Genomic DNA, 18,866 nt, shown 5'->3' with positions numbered 1-18,866 from the left:
GCTTGTAGAAATGGGGCCAAAATATAAACTCCCAGGTGTGTACAGACACATATACATACATATGTGTATATATGCATATATACATATATACTTACACTCTAGAGGTACCTTAACCTGGAATCACCCAAACTAGTATATTTGAGCTTTTCCTTTTCAAATCTGTGACAAGAGTGTGGTGATGGAACTTAAGAAAGTTTCAAAAGCCCACAAACATCTTCAGTGAAAAGGCTTTTCACATCATCTTTGTACTCAATGTACAGCATTAAAAAAATCATTTTAATAGCTGACTCCTTATAAATGATTAATGTATTGTATTGCATGTAAGTGCTCTCCTGTTTCTAGGAACATCTAGTTGGGTAATATTCTCATTTGTGATTCATATGCATGTTCTTTTATAATTACAGTGAAATAACAGTTTCTGGGAAGTGGTTTTTAAAAGTATGTCGGTGCTACAGGAGAAGATCAAAGTATAATAAAACTTACATGGAAGCAAAAATTGTGCATGAATAACGGCACCGGCTTTAACAATGGACTGAATAAACACATGTAATTCTAAACAGGATGGACTGAGTTTTTCAACCTAGCAATTAATCGCGGAAGGCTAAGTTCAAATGAACAGGCTGAGCAGATAAGCTTGCACGCATCATCATAACCATTTGCTTCAAAAATATATACATATACGTGTCTGGGTTCCCATCAGCAGGGAAACTCTCACTACAACATGTCAACACAGATCTTTACACATAGTATTTGGGATCCTATAAACAGAGTAAACGCATATGTAAAAGCAGCCTCAGCAAATAGTAATGACTAAACCAGGCAGTCTTTATTTCAGTGAGCAGAGAGGCAGCCAGAGCAGCTAGAATAACCTCAAGTTCATATCCTGGCATTACCAAAACAACTGCAAAATGTGCCAGATATGGCACATCAGGATCAAGTCACCTGTTGTTTCACTTTACTGAGGGAAGACATTGAGGCAGTGACTGGGAATGACATTTTGCTTGGCTGTTTGAAATAAAAGGAAATACTTTCTGTAAGCACGTGGTAAGCAGAGCGCTGAACAACTCTTAACAGCAGCTCACCCGCAAGTTCAAGCAAAATTCCTCATCGCGACTGCAGCAATTCTACTACTGCCCATGCAACCCTGGTGGGAACTCTGAATCTCATCTGTCAGTGCTAAAAACTACAAAATATATGGGTTTCCAGCTTAGCCATCTGCATTCGGAACCAAATTGTTCAGCTGCAGGGCTTTGGAATTTATCTTATAAAAGTGAATTGCAAGAGCAGTGATCAGCTGGTGAGCAGTCGTCTTTGTGGAATTACTTGGTCACTCGGACTGATCACAGAACACACAGGTTAGCTTACTGCTACCCAAATATCAAATAAAAATAAAAGCTGGAGAGGACAGCCTTAGTCTGACTTAAACAGTTGAGGCAATGAGCACAGAACAAAACATGTTAGAAGTAAAGGATTTTTTTCCATTTTTTATACAGCTAGAATAAAACTTATAGATTTGTTCAGCATAAAAGAAATGCAGCAAATAACATACTTTACCTATACAAAGTTTATTTTTGAGTAATTGTATTGAAATGCAATGCTTTGAAGACAATATCCAAATATCACAATGCTCCTTTAATCCAGAGCTATATGGATCTTACTTTGCCAAAATGAAATAGAGAATAGAGAAATCGTTGCGGCTTAAATTGCTCTGAGATTTCTGTATAGCCTCTTTGCAGAAATACTAACCTGCAGTGTAATGTGAGAAAAGAAAAGCAGCAACTAAGGAGATTCAGACTGAATGCCTGCCTTTATTCCCAGGTGAACAGAAAGCTCCATGATTTGTGTCCAAATATTTCGAAAGCATCAGCGCAAGGGAGTGACAGGTATTAAAGACACCCCCTACCTTCCCCAATTACATGAACTATCAGATTGAAGAAAGAAAACTTTTTTTTTTCCCCTTGCTATGCTATTTATTTTCATTCCCCTCAACAGCAACCTAGTCTTCTATCAGATGTAATGGCACTTTAAAACCTGACGTGTGAAGGTCATGAACTGAACTAATTCAAAGGCTAAAAAATAATTTAAAAAATGTAGTACCAATATTATACCACTATTAGTACAGCATTTTAAAAGGACATAATCATTACGAAGTCTGTGTAATTGTTTCTGTATATGACAGCCTTGAGGGGGATGGCAATTTGAAAGATTTTCTCTGATGCTAACTGTAGTAAAATTTGAAAAGCCTTAAAATCCTTGGATGTCCTGCAAGGCCCTCCCTGTGGGACCAGCTCCCACGCAAGGAAATGCTATTCTGTCACTGGGAGGGATACACAGCTGAGGCTCTCCAGCTACAATGCCAGGAGCCCTGCCTGGTCCCTATGGGTGTCAAGCTGCCACCAAACGGCATGCCAGGGGCAGAACCAGGTGGGACCATCCCCACACACTGCCCTCAGGCTGTGCTGGGGGAAAATCCAGAAACACCAGCAAAAAAAAGAGAAGCATGGTGCATTCAACAGGCTCCCTGGTCCGGACAGCGGAGGGACCAGGATTGTTGGCAGCACCGCAAAAAGTACCTGCCGTGCTGCCTGCACCCAGGCTGGGAGATGTAGGGCCTGTTCTCACCACTGCTATGGGATGGCAGGTAAAGGGCAGCATGTTCCTGTATTTCTGTCTTCCCTCTCAGATGTCCACTCTCACCCATCCCAAGTGCGGTCAGCAGGATCACTGTCTCACCATGTCTGCATGCTGTGTGACTCCAGTGTTGCCCGGGCTTTCATGCTCTACTGTTACAAAGTAAAAACAGTGAAGGTTTTCTGCTGAGACAACAGTCAGTACAAAGCACTACCAGAAAACCCCCAAGCAAAAGCCGCCCTCAACAACAAAAGAGAATTCAGGGTGCACAAAACAAGTCCACGCTGTTAGCAGCATTGGGTGAATAACTTAATAGCCTTTTTTCTACCTCTACCCTCTGTGTGGTAATACCAAAAGGTTTTAGGAAGCACTCCAAACGCCTGAGCCTGACCCTAAGAGGCTAAAAATCTTGCTCATGGAATTCCTTTTCTTTCATAAGCTTCAGAAACACATTCTTTGAAATCCCCAGTGCTCTTCTGTCAAACAATGTGGAGGTGAATAAATGTAGCAAAGAGCAACGGTATTATGGGGCGGATTCTTCTCTGCCTTTCATTGCATTGTGCAGCCACTCACATCTGTGCCATGAGTTCAAAGCTTGAACAGAAACTCTGTCACTGTCTGACAAAGACTTTGCACTCTGTACCAAAAAGCGCCCATTCACATTTTCAACAGTATTTTTTTCTCTCCAATAAGAAAGTTTTCAAACATAAATCGTATTTCTCAAAGCCACTGCCAGTACCCAAAGCGCTCCCCACGAAGACAGTTAGCCACACCCTACCCGCAGAAATGATGCTCCTCCGATCGCTTGCTCTGTTCCCTGCTTCTTCTGCCTCAGAGCGCTCAGATCAGATCCTGCCCCAGAGAAAAAGCAGAGTCAAAGGCCTGGCATACTCAGAGCCGAGTCCTGGAGTCAGGCTGCAGGAGGATCAAGGAGTACTGGGCTGAAGCAGCACGGAAGGGAGACATATCAAAGTGCACTATCATTCAACCATTGCGCACAGGTAATGGAGAGCATCTTAATTTGAAACCGCTGGTCACCATCTGGTGATAAAATAAGGAGACACCAAGAGAGTTAAAGCAAGCTTGTGCATACTGGGATATTTTACTTACACTACATAATCAAACCCATCATCACCTCCATTCATACTGTCACGTCCTTCCCACTTTCCCAGTTTAATACAATTTGTGTTAGCTTTGTCTCTCCTTCGCTTAAATTGCGCTGACTTCATCTTTCCAACAGATTGCATCGCACACGCATGTGCACATAACCTTCCAAATCAAGACACTTCTCATACAAAAGGAAGTTAAGTGCAAAAGAGAGCAGCTGAGACCTACAAAGTTGTGCCACTCCTAAAAACAGGCACATTGGGATCAATATGTTAAACAAGGCAGAATTAAGGGGTTAAAGAAAGACAGGATTGTGGCTCTCTCCCTGCTTCACAACTCTTACGTGCATATTTATGAGTCCTGGGACAGTGGCAAAATTAGGCCTAGCTGACCTTTAAAAGAATGAATAATTTCCTAACATGGCAAGGTGTTTTAAATATATGTAACAGCTTTAAACACCTAAAGTGCTCTGCTTCTAATTATTTTTGCGACGTATGAAATATTTGAAGAAAATGTATATGATATCTCTAATTTGTTAATTACCAGCTGGCTCCTACCGCGCATTATTAAGCTACTATGGCAGTGACTAATGCTTCTGACAATACTAAATTACCAACAACACCTTGTGGAGGAATGTGACCTAAGTGGCCTAGAAAGGACCAGCTGCAGGTGTTTATTTTCAGATAAAGATGGTTTATTAACCCCGGCATAAGACAACGAAGGTGAAACGCCACATGCACAGGTCCTGAGGAGGAGGGCTGCACCCCAAGCCCCATGTGCTGCCTGCCCCGTGGGCATCGCTGTATCCCACAGCTGGAGTGACTCGCACATCTGTGTCCCACACCGTTTCAGAGGGCCGGTGTCAGTGCGAGTTTGCGCACCCAAAAAGCGCCAGGCCCTACACCATCCTTTTCATTTCAGTAATTCTCTAATGTGAAGCATGCAAGGGAACTGCTGAAGCAAAAGCAGACTGCAGCCATTCCCTTCTGCATGTGAAGAAGAGGGCTGCTCAGCCGCAAGGGATGCCAGGCAGGGGGTCTGGGGGTCTCGGGGATGGCAAGGACTTTGCATCAGGGAAGATGGAGGTGAAGGAAATGTGACTGTCCATAAAAGGTTCCTCTGAACAGTTGCAGCCCAGGCACAGCCGCAGCCCAGGCACAGCCCTTTTCCTCTCACCTCTGAAAAAAAGTCTTTTTTTTTTTCCTTTTTTTTTTCAGTCAAAGCACTTTCTGCCAAATTGATTAGATTAATACCATTATAGCTTGGACAGGAACTTACACGTCTTAGTAGTAAGTGTGTGAAATAACATTACTCTCCTTTCCAAATCCTCCTGGAGTGGTTAGGAAAGGCAGTCTTCTCTTGCGCAGTTGCATTATAAAATTGCTGAACAAACCTATTCTGCTGTAACGGGAAGGGACACATTTTCTTCCCTACTGTAAGTAGGTCAATGAAAACACGATGTTGTGAGGATGAAACTGTTTTCCTCCATCCTCTTCCCCCTAATGGCAGTTTCAAATCATTCCGATTTAATTATGTTTCTAGTGTTAGCTATAATAACATTGTAAGGTTATTAACAACTGATATACTGGTCCTAAAGTCTGGGGTTTGTGCTTCCTTGAGGGCTTATTCTAGCCTCAGGTATACACATGCAATTCCTACACAGGGCACATCATTGCACAGTTAAGAAAAGCCTGCAAAGAAACCTGGATGTGGAAATGAACAATACATTACGAGGCACAAAATTTTAATTCTCAGCTCAGAGATTCACATTGAGCTTTTTACATCAATGAGATCTCTTTTTGAGGATGACATTCTGACTATCATCTACCCTAAATCTAAAGTAGTTACGCTGTGAACAGTGAACTTGCTCTGAATTATTATTGGCATAAAAAAAGCCAGAGTATTTTCATTGGAACCTGGAAACTTCTCTGCATGCATGGAACCTGGAGACTTCTCTGCATTTTCAGTGGAACCTGGAGACTTCTCTGCATGCATTTCATCAGGAGGGATTAACCAGTAGCTGGAGAAACATTTAACTTGTAGTTATAGCTGTCTGAATACTAAATGCAAATAAAAGGCCACTGGCAATAAGAAAATATCTGGGGGGAGAACCACCACCCCCATAACAGAAAAAGGAAAAAAAATGACATTACACTAAAGAGAACATAGAATGCCTAAAATCTTATCAAATTAAATTTTAAAAACCAAAACAGGTGTTGCTTTTTTACTGACTGCCTCTATTTTAGAACAGATGATGTAAATCAGTTTTGTTGACAATATCTCAAAAAGGGAAAAGGTAATTAATTCACCTCACATAATGCCTGTTGTAAACTCTTACTCACCCACACAAGCACTCCAAAGGCCCTCTTCTGCAACCACATGTTTGCCATAGCAAAGGTTACACGCTCTTTACAACCCACTCCTTGTCCTTTCTCTTACAACCCTTTCCTTGTCCTGAAAACAACAGGCCTGCCTAGGACAGTAAAGCTAAGCACATACAAGTGGACACCACTCTGTCCTCAGTGTGAAATTTTTACCCTATAAAAACCCATGACTTCAAAGGGGACTCAGATTTCATCCTAAGAATCCAATTACATGTTTCAAATTTAGGATAGACTGTCAAGTGCCAGCTGACAGGGTAATGTCCCCAAGTATTTCAGGACAACGATATCTGAGCTGAAATGCAAAGGCAGCTGTTTATGCCTTAACCACTTACCTAAGGAACATTTCAAAATGAGGAAATTATATGATGATTAAGTGCCTCTGCACCTCAGCAAAACACATCCCACTCTGCAGAGAGATCTTTCCAACCAGAATTTTCAAAGCATGTCTTTCATTAAGAAAATAATTCTGTGTGCAATATTATCACCAGTATCACCAAATCATAAGGTTGGTAGAAAAGATATGTAATCCACCTCCCACTGTGAGATAAAGTCAGATACATTTCACTCTTGTTTATTAAAGTCATTCCTAACACCTCCAATGATGGAGACTCCATAAGATCCACTGGCAGTGTATTTCAGGGATTTTCCTAGGGTTTACTTCATTTTTCATGCTTCGCTTTAGACCCGTTTCTCTTTGTCTATGGCACAGAAAAGAGATTACTGGCATCCTCTTGGCAACAGCCTGTTCTGTGCTATCTGCGCTTGAAAAACTGCCTGTCTCCTACCCGCTCCCCAGCAGACAGCTCTTCTTTAGGCACAGCAAATGTAAACCTTTCATTTTTTTTCCCTGGGGCACGTCCTCTGGCTCTCTGGTCATTTTTACTGCCCTCCTCTCTACTTCCAAAGTGGTCGGTGTTACGTTGAAGAGCAGTGCTCCAAACTGAACAGAGGACTCCAGCTGAGCACTCACCAACACTGAGATGACTCACTGCAGGTTGTACTCCCCTACGCATCCCAATATCGCGCTTTTCTTTTTGTCCTTTCTACAACATTGTGAATTCATGTTCAACTGAAGATCCACAGTAACTCATTCCTTTCCTGAAGAGCTGCTGTCTCACCAGTTGTTCCCCACTCTGTACTGGTGTCAAGAGCTACCAGCATACAGCTCAGGGAACCCTCTGGAGCTAGACACCACCACCACTAGCCTCTGAGCACCTGGTGAGCCAAGTGTGCCCTTGCGATGCTGCCTCATGAAAGGCCTCAAGTTGTGTGTAGTTCTTAATTAGGACACAGTGAAAAATACTGCAAATCCAACAAGGACAGGGCCAATATTTGCATAACCTTCCCCTCTTTTTATTTGCCTGCTCTGTCTGCCAGGGGCAGGGTGGGAAAACAATTAGGACTATGTCTTCCAAGGCTGAGATATCAAATTTTATTTCCTTGCTCTATATGGAGTCTGTGAGTATATGTAGTTATGCCTAATACAAGCCCAAGCAGTCATCTACAATGGTGCACAACAGAAAAAGGACAGGACTAATGACCTGTGAAATAGGTATAGCCAGACCTGGCTGGTCTGAGGTTGCTTTCTGGCAAAGCTTGGTTCCTCATGGACATAACATAGTGGATGACTTATTTAGTACTTTAGATGCACAGTTACAAAATCTGAGGCTTTGTGCACAAGGAATTTATTTCCACATTCAGGAAAAGTGAGTGGCCTGAAAAATTATCAGTGTATCTACTTACTTTCTGTCTTTTTCATCGAGAATACACTGTTTCAATGTGGGTGGATATTAAAGAGTGTAACAGCAAAGATTAGGCCCATTTAGTCCAAGTTACCACTAAGTTATAAGTAACTGTGTGTGACTCTCAGCAGACACCTATTCACCTTTCAGTGAAAATGCACCATCCTGCTAAGAGTTCACCTAAGATGGGAAATATTTTTTAAAAAAGACTTTAAACTCTAGCACTTTTAATTCTGTTTAGGAATACATCACCAGATTTAAGGTAGATGCAGAATTTACATTTGCTTGGATTCTTTTCAACCATCAGATACCTGATTTATTTATTTAGCGGTATGATTTATGAAAGTGTATTTACTATCTCCTAGACTCACATAATTGCTTCCTGCCATCATCATTTCAGCAACTTTCCTCTGCTTACACCCACTTCCCACTACATTTTTTTTCAGTTGCTCTTCTAAATCTTATGCTTGACCTGGAATTTTACATACCAGATATTAGAGTCAAGCTCAATGTATTATTTATACATTTTCAGCAATTTTCAAAGCTAAAGTTATTGAAAAGAAGTAGCTTTACCTGTGCTAAAAAAATATCCTTTATAAATCCTTTGCTGAGAAGCATATATTCCTCCATGTTTTCACATAAAAACTTGAAGTCTGGCAGGTACAATTGTTATCTTTCTGCTGCTATCAGCAAACAGCCATTGAACTTATTAACAGAAGGCATATTTCATCCCCCTCCAAGAATGGTTCACAGGGAGCTTTAGAGCTTACAAGTGCCAGCAATTACTCTACGAGCTGAAGGTCTGAACCTTGCTGATGACTTCTGTTTTGAACTGACATGGGTTTATGGGAGACATGCTCAGGGGGCTTCTTGCAAGCCACACACAATTTCTTGTATTTTAAAATATGCCTCCTTCAGGAATTTCCTCCCTAACTGAGACTCTGTAGGCAAGCAGAGGAGATGGAGTAAGGACTTTCGCTGAATTACTGCTCCTGGATGTGCTGCCAGCCTGCCCTGGTTGCTGTTACTATGTGTTCAGTGGGTCAGCCAAAAATTCATCCAACTCTACGGCTGGAATTGGAGGGAAGACAACTTGGAGGTTGAAATGAAGAGCATTACCAGTGGCCTGGCAGGTGGCAGAAAAAGGTAGGAGGCCAGGATGCAGAATAGGTTTTAGGGGAAGTAACGTGATAGTTGGTATTTTCAGAAGTGTTTTGTTTTAAAAGAAAAACATGAGCTGTTTGCAGAATAGCCTGGTGGAGTACATGGCTTTACTCTTGGCTCCATTGAGCTCCCCTTGTATTCCTGTACCAGCACAATATAATTTGTACCTACATTAAACTGATGTGACTTATTTTCTCTAATAAGACATGCAAATTGCTCAAACTTTTAAGGACAGAAATAAAATGATAAAACGCTTTCCATTTTGTTTGATCCATTTGGAAATCTGTTTGCTCTGTTTGGAAATACATTTGGTTTGTGTATATTCAAAGAGAAGTGAAATATTTGTAATTGTGACAGCAATTAAAAATACACATCAAATACCAAGATACATGCTTTCAAACTTGGATCTATGATGTGCCTTTTTTCCTGGGTTCTAGTCTGCAAAAGACTGGCCAGCTCTCCTAGACTAAGTTTAATTTCACAAGTAGGTGAGGAAGCTTTCAGTTACACAAGTTAGTTAGGACTCCATGTTAAGAGAGTGACAAGGTTTCAGAATGATCAACTCAAAAGTTAGAAAAAGTTTAAATCAATGTGTTGCCTTTGTAATCTAATGCATTTTTTTTAGGTGTAAAGTTAGTAATTCTGAAGTCACTTTACAGGAAAAAAGAATGATCTAAAATCAGGGAATAGATTATATTTCCATATCAAATGAATTATACAGTATCTCTCTTGATCCAATATAAATGAGCTGTGTATAAAAAAAAAAGGGGGGGGAGGGGGGGGACAGAAACACAAGACAGCCAAACTATCATTGCTTTACAAATCTGGAAAGAATCAAAAGCGTTTCCTGATCTTGTTCCAAGGACAATGTCACATTAAGAATGAACATGGACTGAAAAGGTAGTAATTACTAGAAAGCATATACTCTCGTTAAACGGTATATTTAAAAAATGTAGAATGAAAGGATAAGATGACTAACTGATTCTATCTGCAGCTGTTATTTGATAACGAGTACTCACGGACAGCTTCACTCAAAGCATGTTCTTCTGGGCTTTGCCTGTGTGCTTAGTTCCATTGTGTTTAAAAGAACTAGTCACTAGTTGTCAATAAATTGTTTTTAAAGCCTACTTGCTCATGGACTTCTCTGTCTCTGCTTCATTTTTCTCTTTTTCTTTCTTTTGAGGTTCCACTGAGAGCAAATGTTCCTACAAATTTACAAGCAGGTATTTTATATCAGAGAAGTCTTATCCTTACAAAAGATATAAAAGAAAATAAGAATGCAGCACTTAGGTACCACTTTTCATCCCCTGATCTCAGAGCACTTCACAGAACTGGGCAAGTATTACTGTCATCGCTCTGAGAAAAGGATAAGCCAAGCTCCCTACATGACTTGTCAAAGATCATAGGCACAGAAGTCGACTTGTTCCCCCCGTTGCCCTAGGGAAGGTTATCTTCAGCAAATGGCTACCACCATGCCAACAAATAAATTAATAAATATTCATTATTTCCACTGCTTTCCTATCTCTTCTTTATTACTTGGAGTATACTCCCCAATTCAGGTTTTAGAGTTAAATGCAGCAAGAGGCCATACAATTGTTTCAGATACAGGAAAGATACAGTGAAACATGGCTTCCTGTAATTCCCTCCTGCCAGGGAGGATGGTTTTCTCGAGACTATTAGGTATTAGACATTCTCTCAACTACCACAGCTGCAATTAGATGCATTTTTAAGCATCCTATTAGTGGGAAATATCACTGTGTTTCTAGGTAAAGTCACTTCATATAGTAATAATTAGCCCAGGAAATACTTTGTTCCTTCATACACCAGGAGCCGGAATGAATAATAAGTGCAGGAGATCTGACACCACTTGGACTGGCGACTTCCCTGGATTTCCATTCATGGACTTAGAGGTGATAACATGGCTGCATAGGACAACATAATTTCATTAGTTTTGGTTGTGGGTTTTTTGTGGGTTTTTTGTTTGTTGTTTTGTTGTTGGTTTTTTTTTTTTTTTTACAGAATTACAAAATTACAGAATTGAGGCTTTCTAGAGCATGTTGCACTGTATAAGGCATCGCCTGTCATACTCTGCCAAAACAAATTAGCTGCCATCGCTGGGAGCAGATTCATTAGGACCCAAAGGAAATTACATCACTGTGAGCTGCTTCTAGGTACTTTTGAGCTGAGAAAAATGCCAGCATATTCTCAGGGAACCTTGGGGAAACAGTCCTTAAACTCTCTACCAAGTGGTTCCTGATGACATCTCTATTTTCTTATTTTTGGCAGAATAATAACTGCAAAAAGCTTGAAGATGAGGCTAGAAACAAAGATTTACAAAGGAAAAAAAGATTATGACAGAAAGAAAGAAAATGGGAACCATATACAATGACTGTAAATTCTAGCAAGGAAGGATTTTAGCACCCATATGCATATGCCTGCCACTGGTCTTATCAGGGTTTACAAACAAAGAAGCATAGGATTTATTAAAGGAAAAAATGTTGCAAACCCATTTTCACCTCAGAGAGCATGATTTTTCTGAACTCTTCTGAGAGAGTCACTTACAACTTAATGGTAACAGAAAGGGAGGGACCATGACATGCCTGCTCCGAGAGCAGACCTGTTACTAACCATGATGAAGCAGGGCTTGGCCCTAAGTGACACCAAACAGTCAGCTCCTCAGAGCAGGAAAGCGTGGCACACGCTAGTGATGAACACCAAACCGGCATCAGAATAGCACCTCAGCCATTCACACAGTACCCAAAACCAGGACGCAGCAATGCTTCAGCTATAGGCCTGTGCTCCCCTCATCAATGTTCTGTCCGCTGCTTGATCTCTCTGACGACCGGGACCTCCATGATCTCTCCTCTCTCTGCAGCAGCAAGATGCAGGACCTGGGGACAGGCACCCTTTCACCCTCCCATCGCCTCTGTCCCAGCAGCACTTCTCCATCTTAGCCTGTGTGGGGCTAGTGGGGGTCCTGGGAAAGGGGAGGGAGGGAAGGCTGCAGTGAGGGAAGAAGTCCAGGAGATCAAGGAGAAGAGAGTGCCACCACTTGCAGCAACACCTTGTTACAAACACCTTTAAGAAAAAGATGTCTCCTTCCTCCCTCTTTGCTTCCCAACAAAGCCCAGTCAGGAGAGGAGAGGAGAGGAGAGGAGGGGAGAGGAGAGGAGAGGAGAGGAGAGGAGAGGAGAGGAGAGGAGAGGAGAGGAGAGGAGAGGAGAGGAGAGGAGAGGAGAGGAGAGGAGAGGAGAGGAGAGGAGAGGAGAGGAGAGGAGAGGAGAGGAGAGGAGAGGAGAGGAGAGGAGAGGAGAGGAGTCACAGCCCCTATGTCCTGTCTGTGGTAGCTGACAAAGCTACCACACCCTTACTCAAAAGCCTGAGCAGTATTGCGCTGCTGTCACTGAACACATGAGGTACCATATTCACCCTAACCATGCAAAATTCACCCTAAGAGCTGGCCAAGGATTTTCTGTTTCAGAAAATATGCCCACATGATAATAATATATAAACAACATCAAATACAGCAACATTTTCTATGGGAGAATATAAGTTTATTGAAGATTTTCCATTTATTGCTAGGACAACTGGAAGATGTTATTTCAAGTGGATTAGATACACTAGAATATATTTTTTAAAGTTAATCCAACACCACGCTGTCATTCCTTACCCTGGGAACTCCCTGTTCCTGGGTCAGATGCTCATTCCCTTCCAGGAACGCGGTTTTTCAGGCAGCTTTACTTCCCAGAATACAAAGCAGGTTTCCTTCTGATGAGGCTCTCCAGTGCCTCTTGGACATTTAATTATGGGAGAAGGGTCTCAGATAATGAAATGGGAACACCATGCTCCTGAACTATAACTTCTGAAAAGCAATACACTGGGGTAGGGAAATGCAATTTAATTTTGAACTGACTCAGGAATTTCCCATGAAACATTAATTCTATTTTCTGCTCACCTCTGAATGTCAGTCTATTTTTCTCTTTCAGTTTAGGAAGCTTATAAAAGGTGCAGCAAACGTTTGCTTCCAAATCTATGGATGCCTCCTACCTCTCGCCTTTTGCCATAGCCCTGGGGAGTGTGCGCATCACCTGAAAACAGAAGCCTATTGTGCCAAGCCTTATCAGAGGCAATGCCTAACCTGAGCAACTGCTATCTAGATACCTAACTCAGGAAAGTAATTAAGGTATTTCCACCCCCTTCAGGTTTGCAGGGGCTCTGAGAGCTCGCACAACTTGCCCAAAGCTGCACAGGATGCTGTGCAAGAGCCAGAAACTAACCACAGCTTTACTAAGCTCCACTGCAAGTTTTTACTCATCTTGACACATTTTGTCTCAAAGTTCTTCCACTTCAATATCAAAACAAATATTAAAGTGATACCTTAATGTAAGTAACTGTTGGCCTGGAAATTTAGCATGGGACTGAAGTGTTTAGCTAGCCTGAGCTAATTAAAAGAACACCCAACTAGTCCATCTATAAGAGAACTGGGTTGAATATCTTTTTTCACCCTTGCAGTTGTTTTTCTTCTAGATTTACCTTACAGGTTATATATTTCCTTCTTTTCCATCCCCTACATTTAACCACACAGAAAACACGTCACAGCAGATTTGCTCACCCAAATATACCCAGATGTTTTGCAAAATTCGGGTAAGCTGATGAACTAGATCAAATGGAATAAACATAAAAAAACATACCAAATGCATCATCTTTCCTTCAAACAGAGGAAACATTTCTATTTTCATTCACCCAGTTCCACATATTTTGCAAGGCACAGACTGACATTATGTGAGTCTCTTCGGCACTGATATCTATAACCAAAAATGTTAGGCGTTTCAGTTATCCGCAGACAGCACCTACTTCCTACGGTTATTATGGGCAGTACTAACATGTCAGGAATTCTGAGTATGTTTGGGTGAACTGCCACCAAATCTAAAGTTAGGAGCTCCTCTACTATGAGTGTAAAACACATGTGCCCAGAATAAATGGTAAAAACAATGCTGGCATTTAGGCGATTCTCATTCAAAGCACATATTCAGATGAAACTTTCAGAATAAAAGTTCTTGCTGTATCACAAATATTACATCTAACTTCCCACTCAGTTTCCAATATTTCAAAATCCTTTTGGTCATAGGAATACCACAACTTCACCAGAAATATTTGAGAAAGAGTCTGAAAATACCATTGATCAATGAAGTGATGTATCTGCTAGATACTGAAATTGCTTCTGATAAGTTGTAAAAAGAACATGACAGCCTGAATCCTCTTTTACTCAGAAACTCACTATATAAAAGCGAGGACTATCAGGGGAATGTGCGTGGTTTTTAATTACTGCTAGAACAACTTTGTTCAGAGAAAACAAAAGGGTCAAAGTGTTAAAAAAACCACCCTACAATCAAAACCAAATGCCAAGTAAAAGCAGACAGAAAGGTTGAACGTAATTAACCCTGTGTTGTGATCAAATTCACACATGAGGAAATAGCAGGTAAGTGAAACCATGGCCAAACAAGCATGCAAAAACATTGATTACATCCTCTCTAACATGGAAAGCAACTCCCCTTTCAAGCAGCATTTCAAACAGCATCTCCCACTAATGAAGAGCAAAGGTATTATAAGAAAATTCACCTGATAGGAAAACAGCACTCAAAACTGCAACGGTAAGATTATTAAAGCTCAGGACTCTCTAGGTACACCAAGACAAGTAATCTTGTGAGTTAACATTTCACTGAAGAATAAAGTTCAAATAATCCATATGGGGAAAACAGGGGGTAATAAATCGCACGAGGAAAGCACTATGTGAATATCTACCTCATCCTACAGGAACTGCTGAGTGCTCTGAAAGCAGAAGCAAAGCCCAGAGGAATCACCCTAGCAAATGTATGCAAAGGCAAGCTTCCTACTTACCCTATGGTATGCACCATGATCTCTTTTGCCACTTTAGTAATTCCAAAGAATCCAGAATGATGTTATTTTTAAGGGAATATTAGAGTCATTAGAGGAGACAGAGGCAAGCTGACAAGCAGAGCTTTGCGAGAAGCCAAGCGGAGAGGGATGAATTTAAACTCTGGCTCAAGATGCTGTGTATTCTGCGTCTATCTTTAACTTGTAAATGATTTGGTTTCACATTCCTCCGAAGTCCTGCTGGCAGATGCCTTTGCGGAGCTTTACCAATCGCAGGCACCCAGGCCCCCTCCCCTCCTCTCCCTCCCTCTCCCCCTCCCTCTCAAGCCTGCCACTCCACCCCCATCTCCCCCATCCCCGTCTCTCCTCACTGCCGCGCACACACGGAGGGTTTGGCAGGCGGGATTTCACTGGCTCCCAACCGCGGCCGCCCGCAGCGGGGAGGCTGCCAGCGCCGCCCCAGCCAGCCTGCAGCACCGCCGGAGCCGCCGCCGCCGCTGCCGCCGCCGGGCACCAGCGGCTGGAGACCGACTTCCCCGGAGGGAGCCCTCGGTTTCCCCGGAGGCAGCCCTCTGCTCCCCACCAGCAGCTCGAACCTGTCTATGCCTTCGAAAAACGGCTGGAGCACGGCCTGCGGTTCGGTACCGGTGCGGAGGGACCCGAAATGATTGCTCGTGCCCGATTAGGCAAAGTCTCTGGGTTTGAATCCCGGGGTCACACTGAACGGCAGACAGGAACAGGATGGGAGGAAAGCCTTTTCTGGGGGGGACTCCAAAGGCAACCAGCTTGAGGGGTGCGAGGGCTGGTGGGAGGAAGGCACAAGGAAACACTTCACCCTCTGTCATACCAGGCTTCCACAGAGACTCGTATTTGGATGTTTACAGCAGTTCTGCTTGTGCAGAGAGCTTTACTGAGGAGCAGCGTATAAAAAACCAAACAAACTAACAAAAAAAAAAAAAAAAACCAAAAAAAGATTTTACCAGATCTTAAACACAAAGCTTCTAAACATCCACTCTTAGTAAATTTGTGGCTCCTTACAATAACAATGCATTGCAATGTTGTTCAGAAGTCAGACTCGAAAATAACTAGACTACTGATTAACGGCAGCATTCGAGGTGATTGAAGTGGGGAAAATAAGTCCTTCCATGTAACCCAGAAAGTCAGTACCCCCACCAGAGGCTTCAGGAGTCATTCATGTTGACAAAAACCCCTGGCTTTCAATATCAGCCTTTTGAAGCAGCGCTGTTTTTAATTTGTAAATGCACATTCAGTTGGATACTGCTTGCCATCAGGACTGCCTTATGGCAGACATGGGTGGCGATGGAACAAGCCACAAGACCGCATGTAAAACACATGAATTATTGAGCACATTCACTTGAAACTGGAAAATATCAGTTGACAGCCACACCAATTCAAACAGAATAACATGGTACATGTCTCTGGTTTACAGTCTTTGGCCTTTGTCTGAGCTGCTGCTGAGAGGGGTTCATACCCAGGGATGCAGCCAAACAAGCAGTGAGCGCACACCACGGGGGGGGGGGGGGGCAAGGTCAAGCTGTGCCCAGAATCACTTAGCTAAAAACATGGTTTATAAATGCCTTGCCAATGCCCAATTTGATGAGGCATCACACTTTTCAGAGCACCGGTGTTGAGAGGCTAGACTGATTTAGCAGTTAAAGTAATCATGTGTTTACTTCAGGCTAACAAAGGAAACAGCTCAAACAGGGAAAGGCCTAAAGGGGGCAAAAGAATCATCCAAAGGGCTGTATCTTAGTCTGCATGAAGTAAGAGTCTTCATTTCATCACCTGCCACCTACTCTTCACAATGCTGTTTGATAGCATCCATATAAATATGTGTTTGGTAACATATATATAACATATAGATATAAACTTTGATAAAAGCAGTAACTCCACAGCCATTTTCATGGTCAGTCCCACAGGCAGGAAGGCAAGAGCTCCTCTTAACCTGAAGTCAGCTCAGGTTCATGGGCCTGGAAAAGTTGCCAGCAACATACAAACATTTAAGAATGAATTAGCTGATGACTCCTGAAAAGTTGAAAAATTTATTTTGAATCACTAACCTTTGTTACTATTAGCAAAGCCAGAACTCAGTATGTTTAATGCCTGCCTTCCAGAGCGCTTTAAAAACTGCAGCAAGAGAAAAGCATGCCATGGACTTCCTGCCAGACAGGGAAGAAGTCACTTCACTTCTTTGCCTCAGGTCCTAAAACTCTCGATTGCTGATGCAACGGTTCAGAGAATGTGTCTATTACTCAATTTTAAGAGCTACAGAGAATTGCAGGAAGGCTTCCTGGCATTGCTCTCCGATCGAGCCACCTCTCAGACTGCCACAAATCTCTCAGAGCAGAAAAAGCCACTGAGCCACAGGGTCTCCCATTCAAATGGAGCAACTTCATAGTATGTAATGACAATACCATACCTCAAATCAGGTGTTTTTTTTTTTCAATTGTTTTCTAAGGATGTCAAACTCGAAGGGCAGATAATCACTAGAAGCAGAGACCAAGTGTTAACCTGAGGTCTTAAAAAGCGCAGTGCTTCAAAAGCTTAGAGAGACAAAAGAGAAAGAACAAAGTAAAGTGCTTTTGTGGCTGAGTGCTCCTTTTCAATTAGGGCAACAAGGAAGGAAGGAAGAAGCTCCCCATGGAAGAAGGTGTGATGGACAAATGCGGTGATTCAGAAGGGAAGTCATGAACAGGAAGGATTGAGACTGAGCTGTTTCTAGGACTCCAGCCTACCTCTAGAGAGTGCTTAAGTGTGGGGAAAAACAAAGGCAGGGAAATCCTCACAAGCACGTCCATACTTTTATCTAAACTTGTGTATTTCCCTTGCTAGATATAGGGAAGAAGAGAATGGGTTTTGGATCCTCTAAAAGAACACTGAAAATGTTTGCTTCTCCTGTCTCTTAAGAGGTTATTTATAAACTTAAGAGTATGTGGGGGGTGGAGCTTTGGAAAACAGGATGCTGGAAATTACTGGGAAACCTGGGATGTCAACATGGACAGCATGATCCCATGCCCATGAATGGGACAGTCAGAGGTCATACGTCCAAATACTGTATCACATAAGTCAAAGGAGAAGACAGGTGTCCAGTTTCCTCAGATGAAGAGATGTGCAATAATACTAGTGTCTGACGTACAATGCAAAGTCTACAGCTGGGAGAGATTTACCACAGCTGTGAGAGGGAATACTACTCTCTCCCTCAGCAGGGTCTGTTGCGTAAAACCATCACCAAATGTAACAGATCAGGGACTTCTGTGGCATTAGATTTGAGATACATGAATGCATATCAATAGCAAGTTCTTGTGGAGAAGCAGGAGCTGGAGCTGGAGCTGGCATGGGAGCAGAGAAAGGAGCGGCGTGGAGAGGAGAGTAATTTGGTACCAGTGACAAGTGTAATTATGTAACATGTTTGCAGCCGTGTGACTTCCTACCCATTCCCAATTTAGCCCAGTGCCTCAGAGGCATGGTCTGTCCCTACACGTTTAGCTATTTTTAATGTGCACAGAATTTGCTCTTTGTCTTCCTTTGTCTGTCAGTGTCTTGAATTCATATGTCTTGGCAGTCTTAAGATTTGGGCTTACTGGGACAAGCAACATCTTCTACCCTACGGGCTCAGTCCTTCTAGGTCTTACTCAGAGTACTTCATGCTCTTAGGAATAATCTTGTTAACCTCTGCAGATGATTTCAGCACAGGTTTGTTCAAAAGTACGAGCTTTGAGTAGGGGACTACCATTGCATTGACAGGAACACAATTCCCGCCTGTCACGGTGGACTCAGCACACTGACTTAATTCTGTACTGCTCAATCTACACACCCGTCAACTCCCCAGCCTATCTCAGCCGTGGCTACTCAGCTATTTGGTTACACCACAAGCCTTTTCCAACATGGTCCAACAGGCAGGGTTTGGCCAAGCACTGACCCA

At 42.4% G+C, this 18,866-nt stretch overlaps 1 protein-coding gene across 3 annotated transcripts in view; it reads right to left on the bottom strand.

Annotated features, from left to right (window-relative positions):
• The window catches only part of DTNA (dystrobrevin alpha), a 187,340-nt gene extending 172,304 nt beyond the window's left edge, over positions 1–15,036 (bottom strand). For 2 of the 3 annotated variants that reach the window (XM_082499289.1, XM_082499287.1), the window contains exon 1: positions 14,927–15,036. In XM_082499289.1, the coding sequence (XP_082355415.1) occupies positions 14,927–14,943 (17 nt within the window). In that variant the 5' untranslated portion in view covers positions 14,944–15,036. Of the gene's footprint in view, positions 1–3,409; positions 3,484–14,926 lie in introns of all 3 variants that reach the window. The other variant, XM_082499288.1, reaches the window with a different exon arrangement.
• Positions 15,037–18,866: the final 3,830 nt, after the last annotated feature.

Source organism: Vanellus vanellus (genome assembly GCF_965231255.1).
Source record: "Vanellus vanellus genome assembly, chromosome: 2".
Taxonomy (NCBI): domain Eukaryota; kingdom Metazoa; phylum Chordata; class Aves; order Charadriiformes; family Charadriidae; genus Vanellus; species Vanellus vanellus.
Note: the sequence above shows the minus strand (reverse complement) of the source record. Positions and strands in the feature narration are given on the sequence as shown.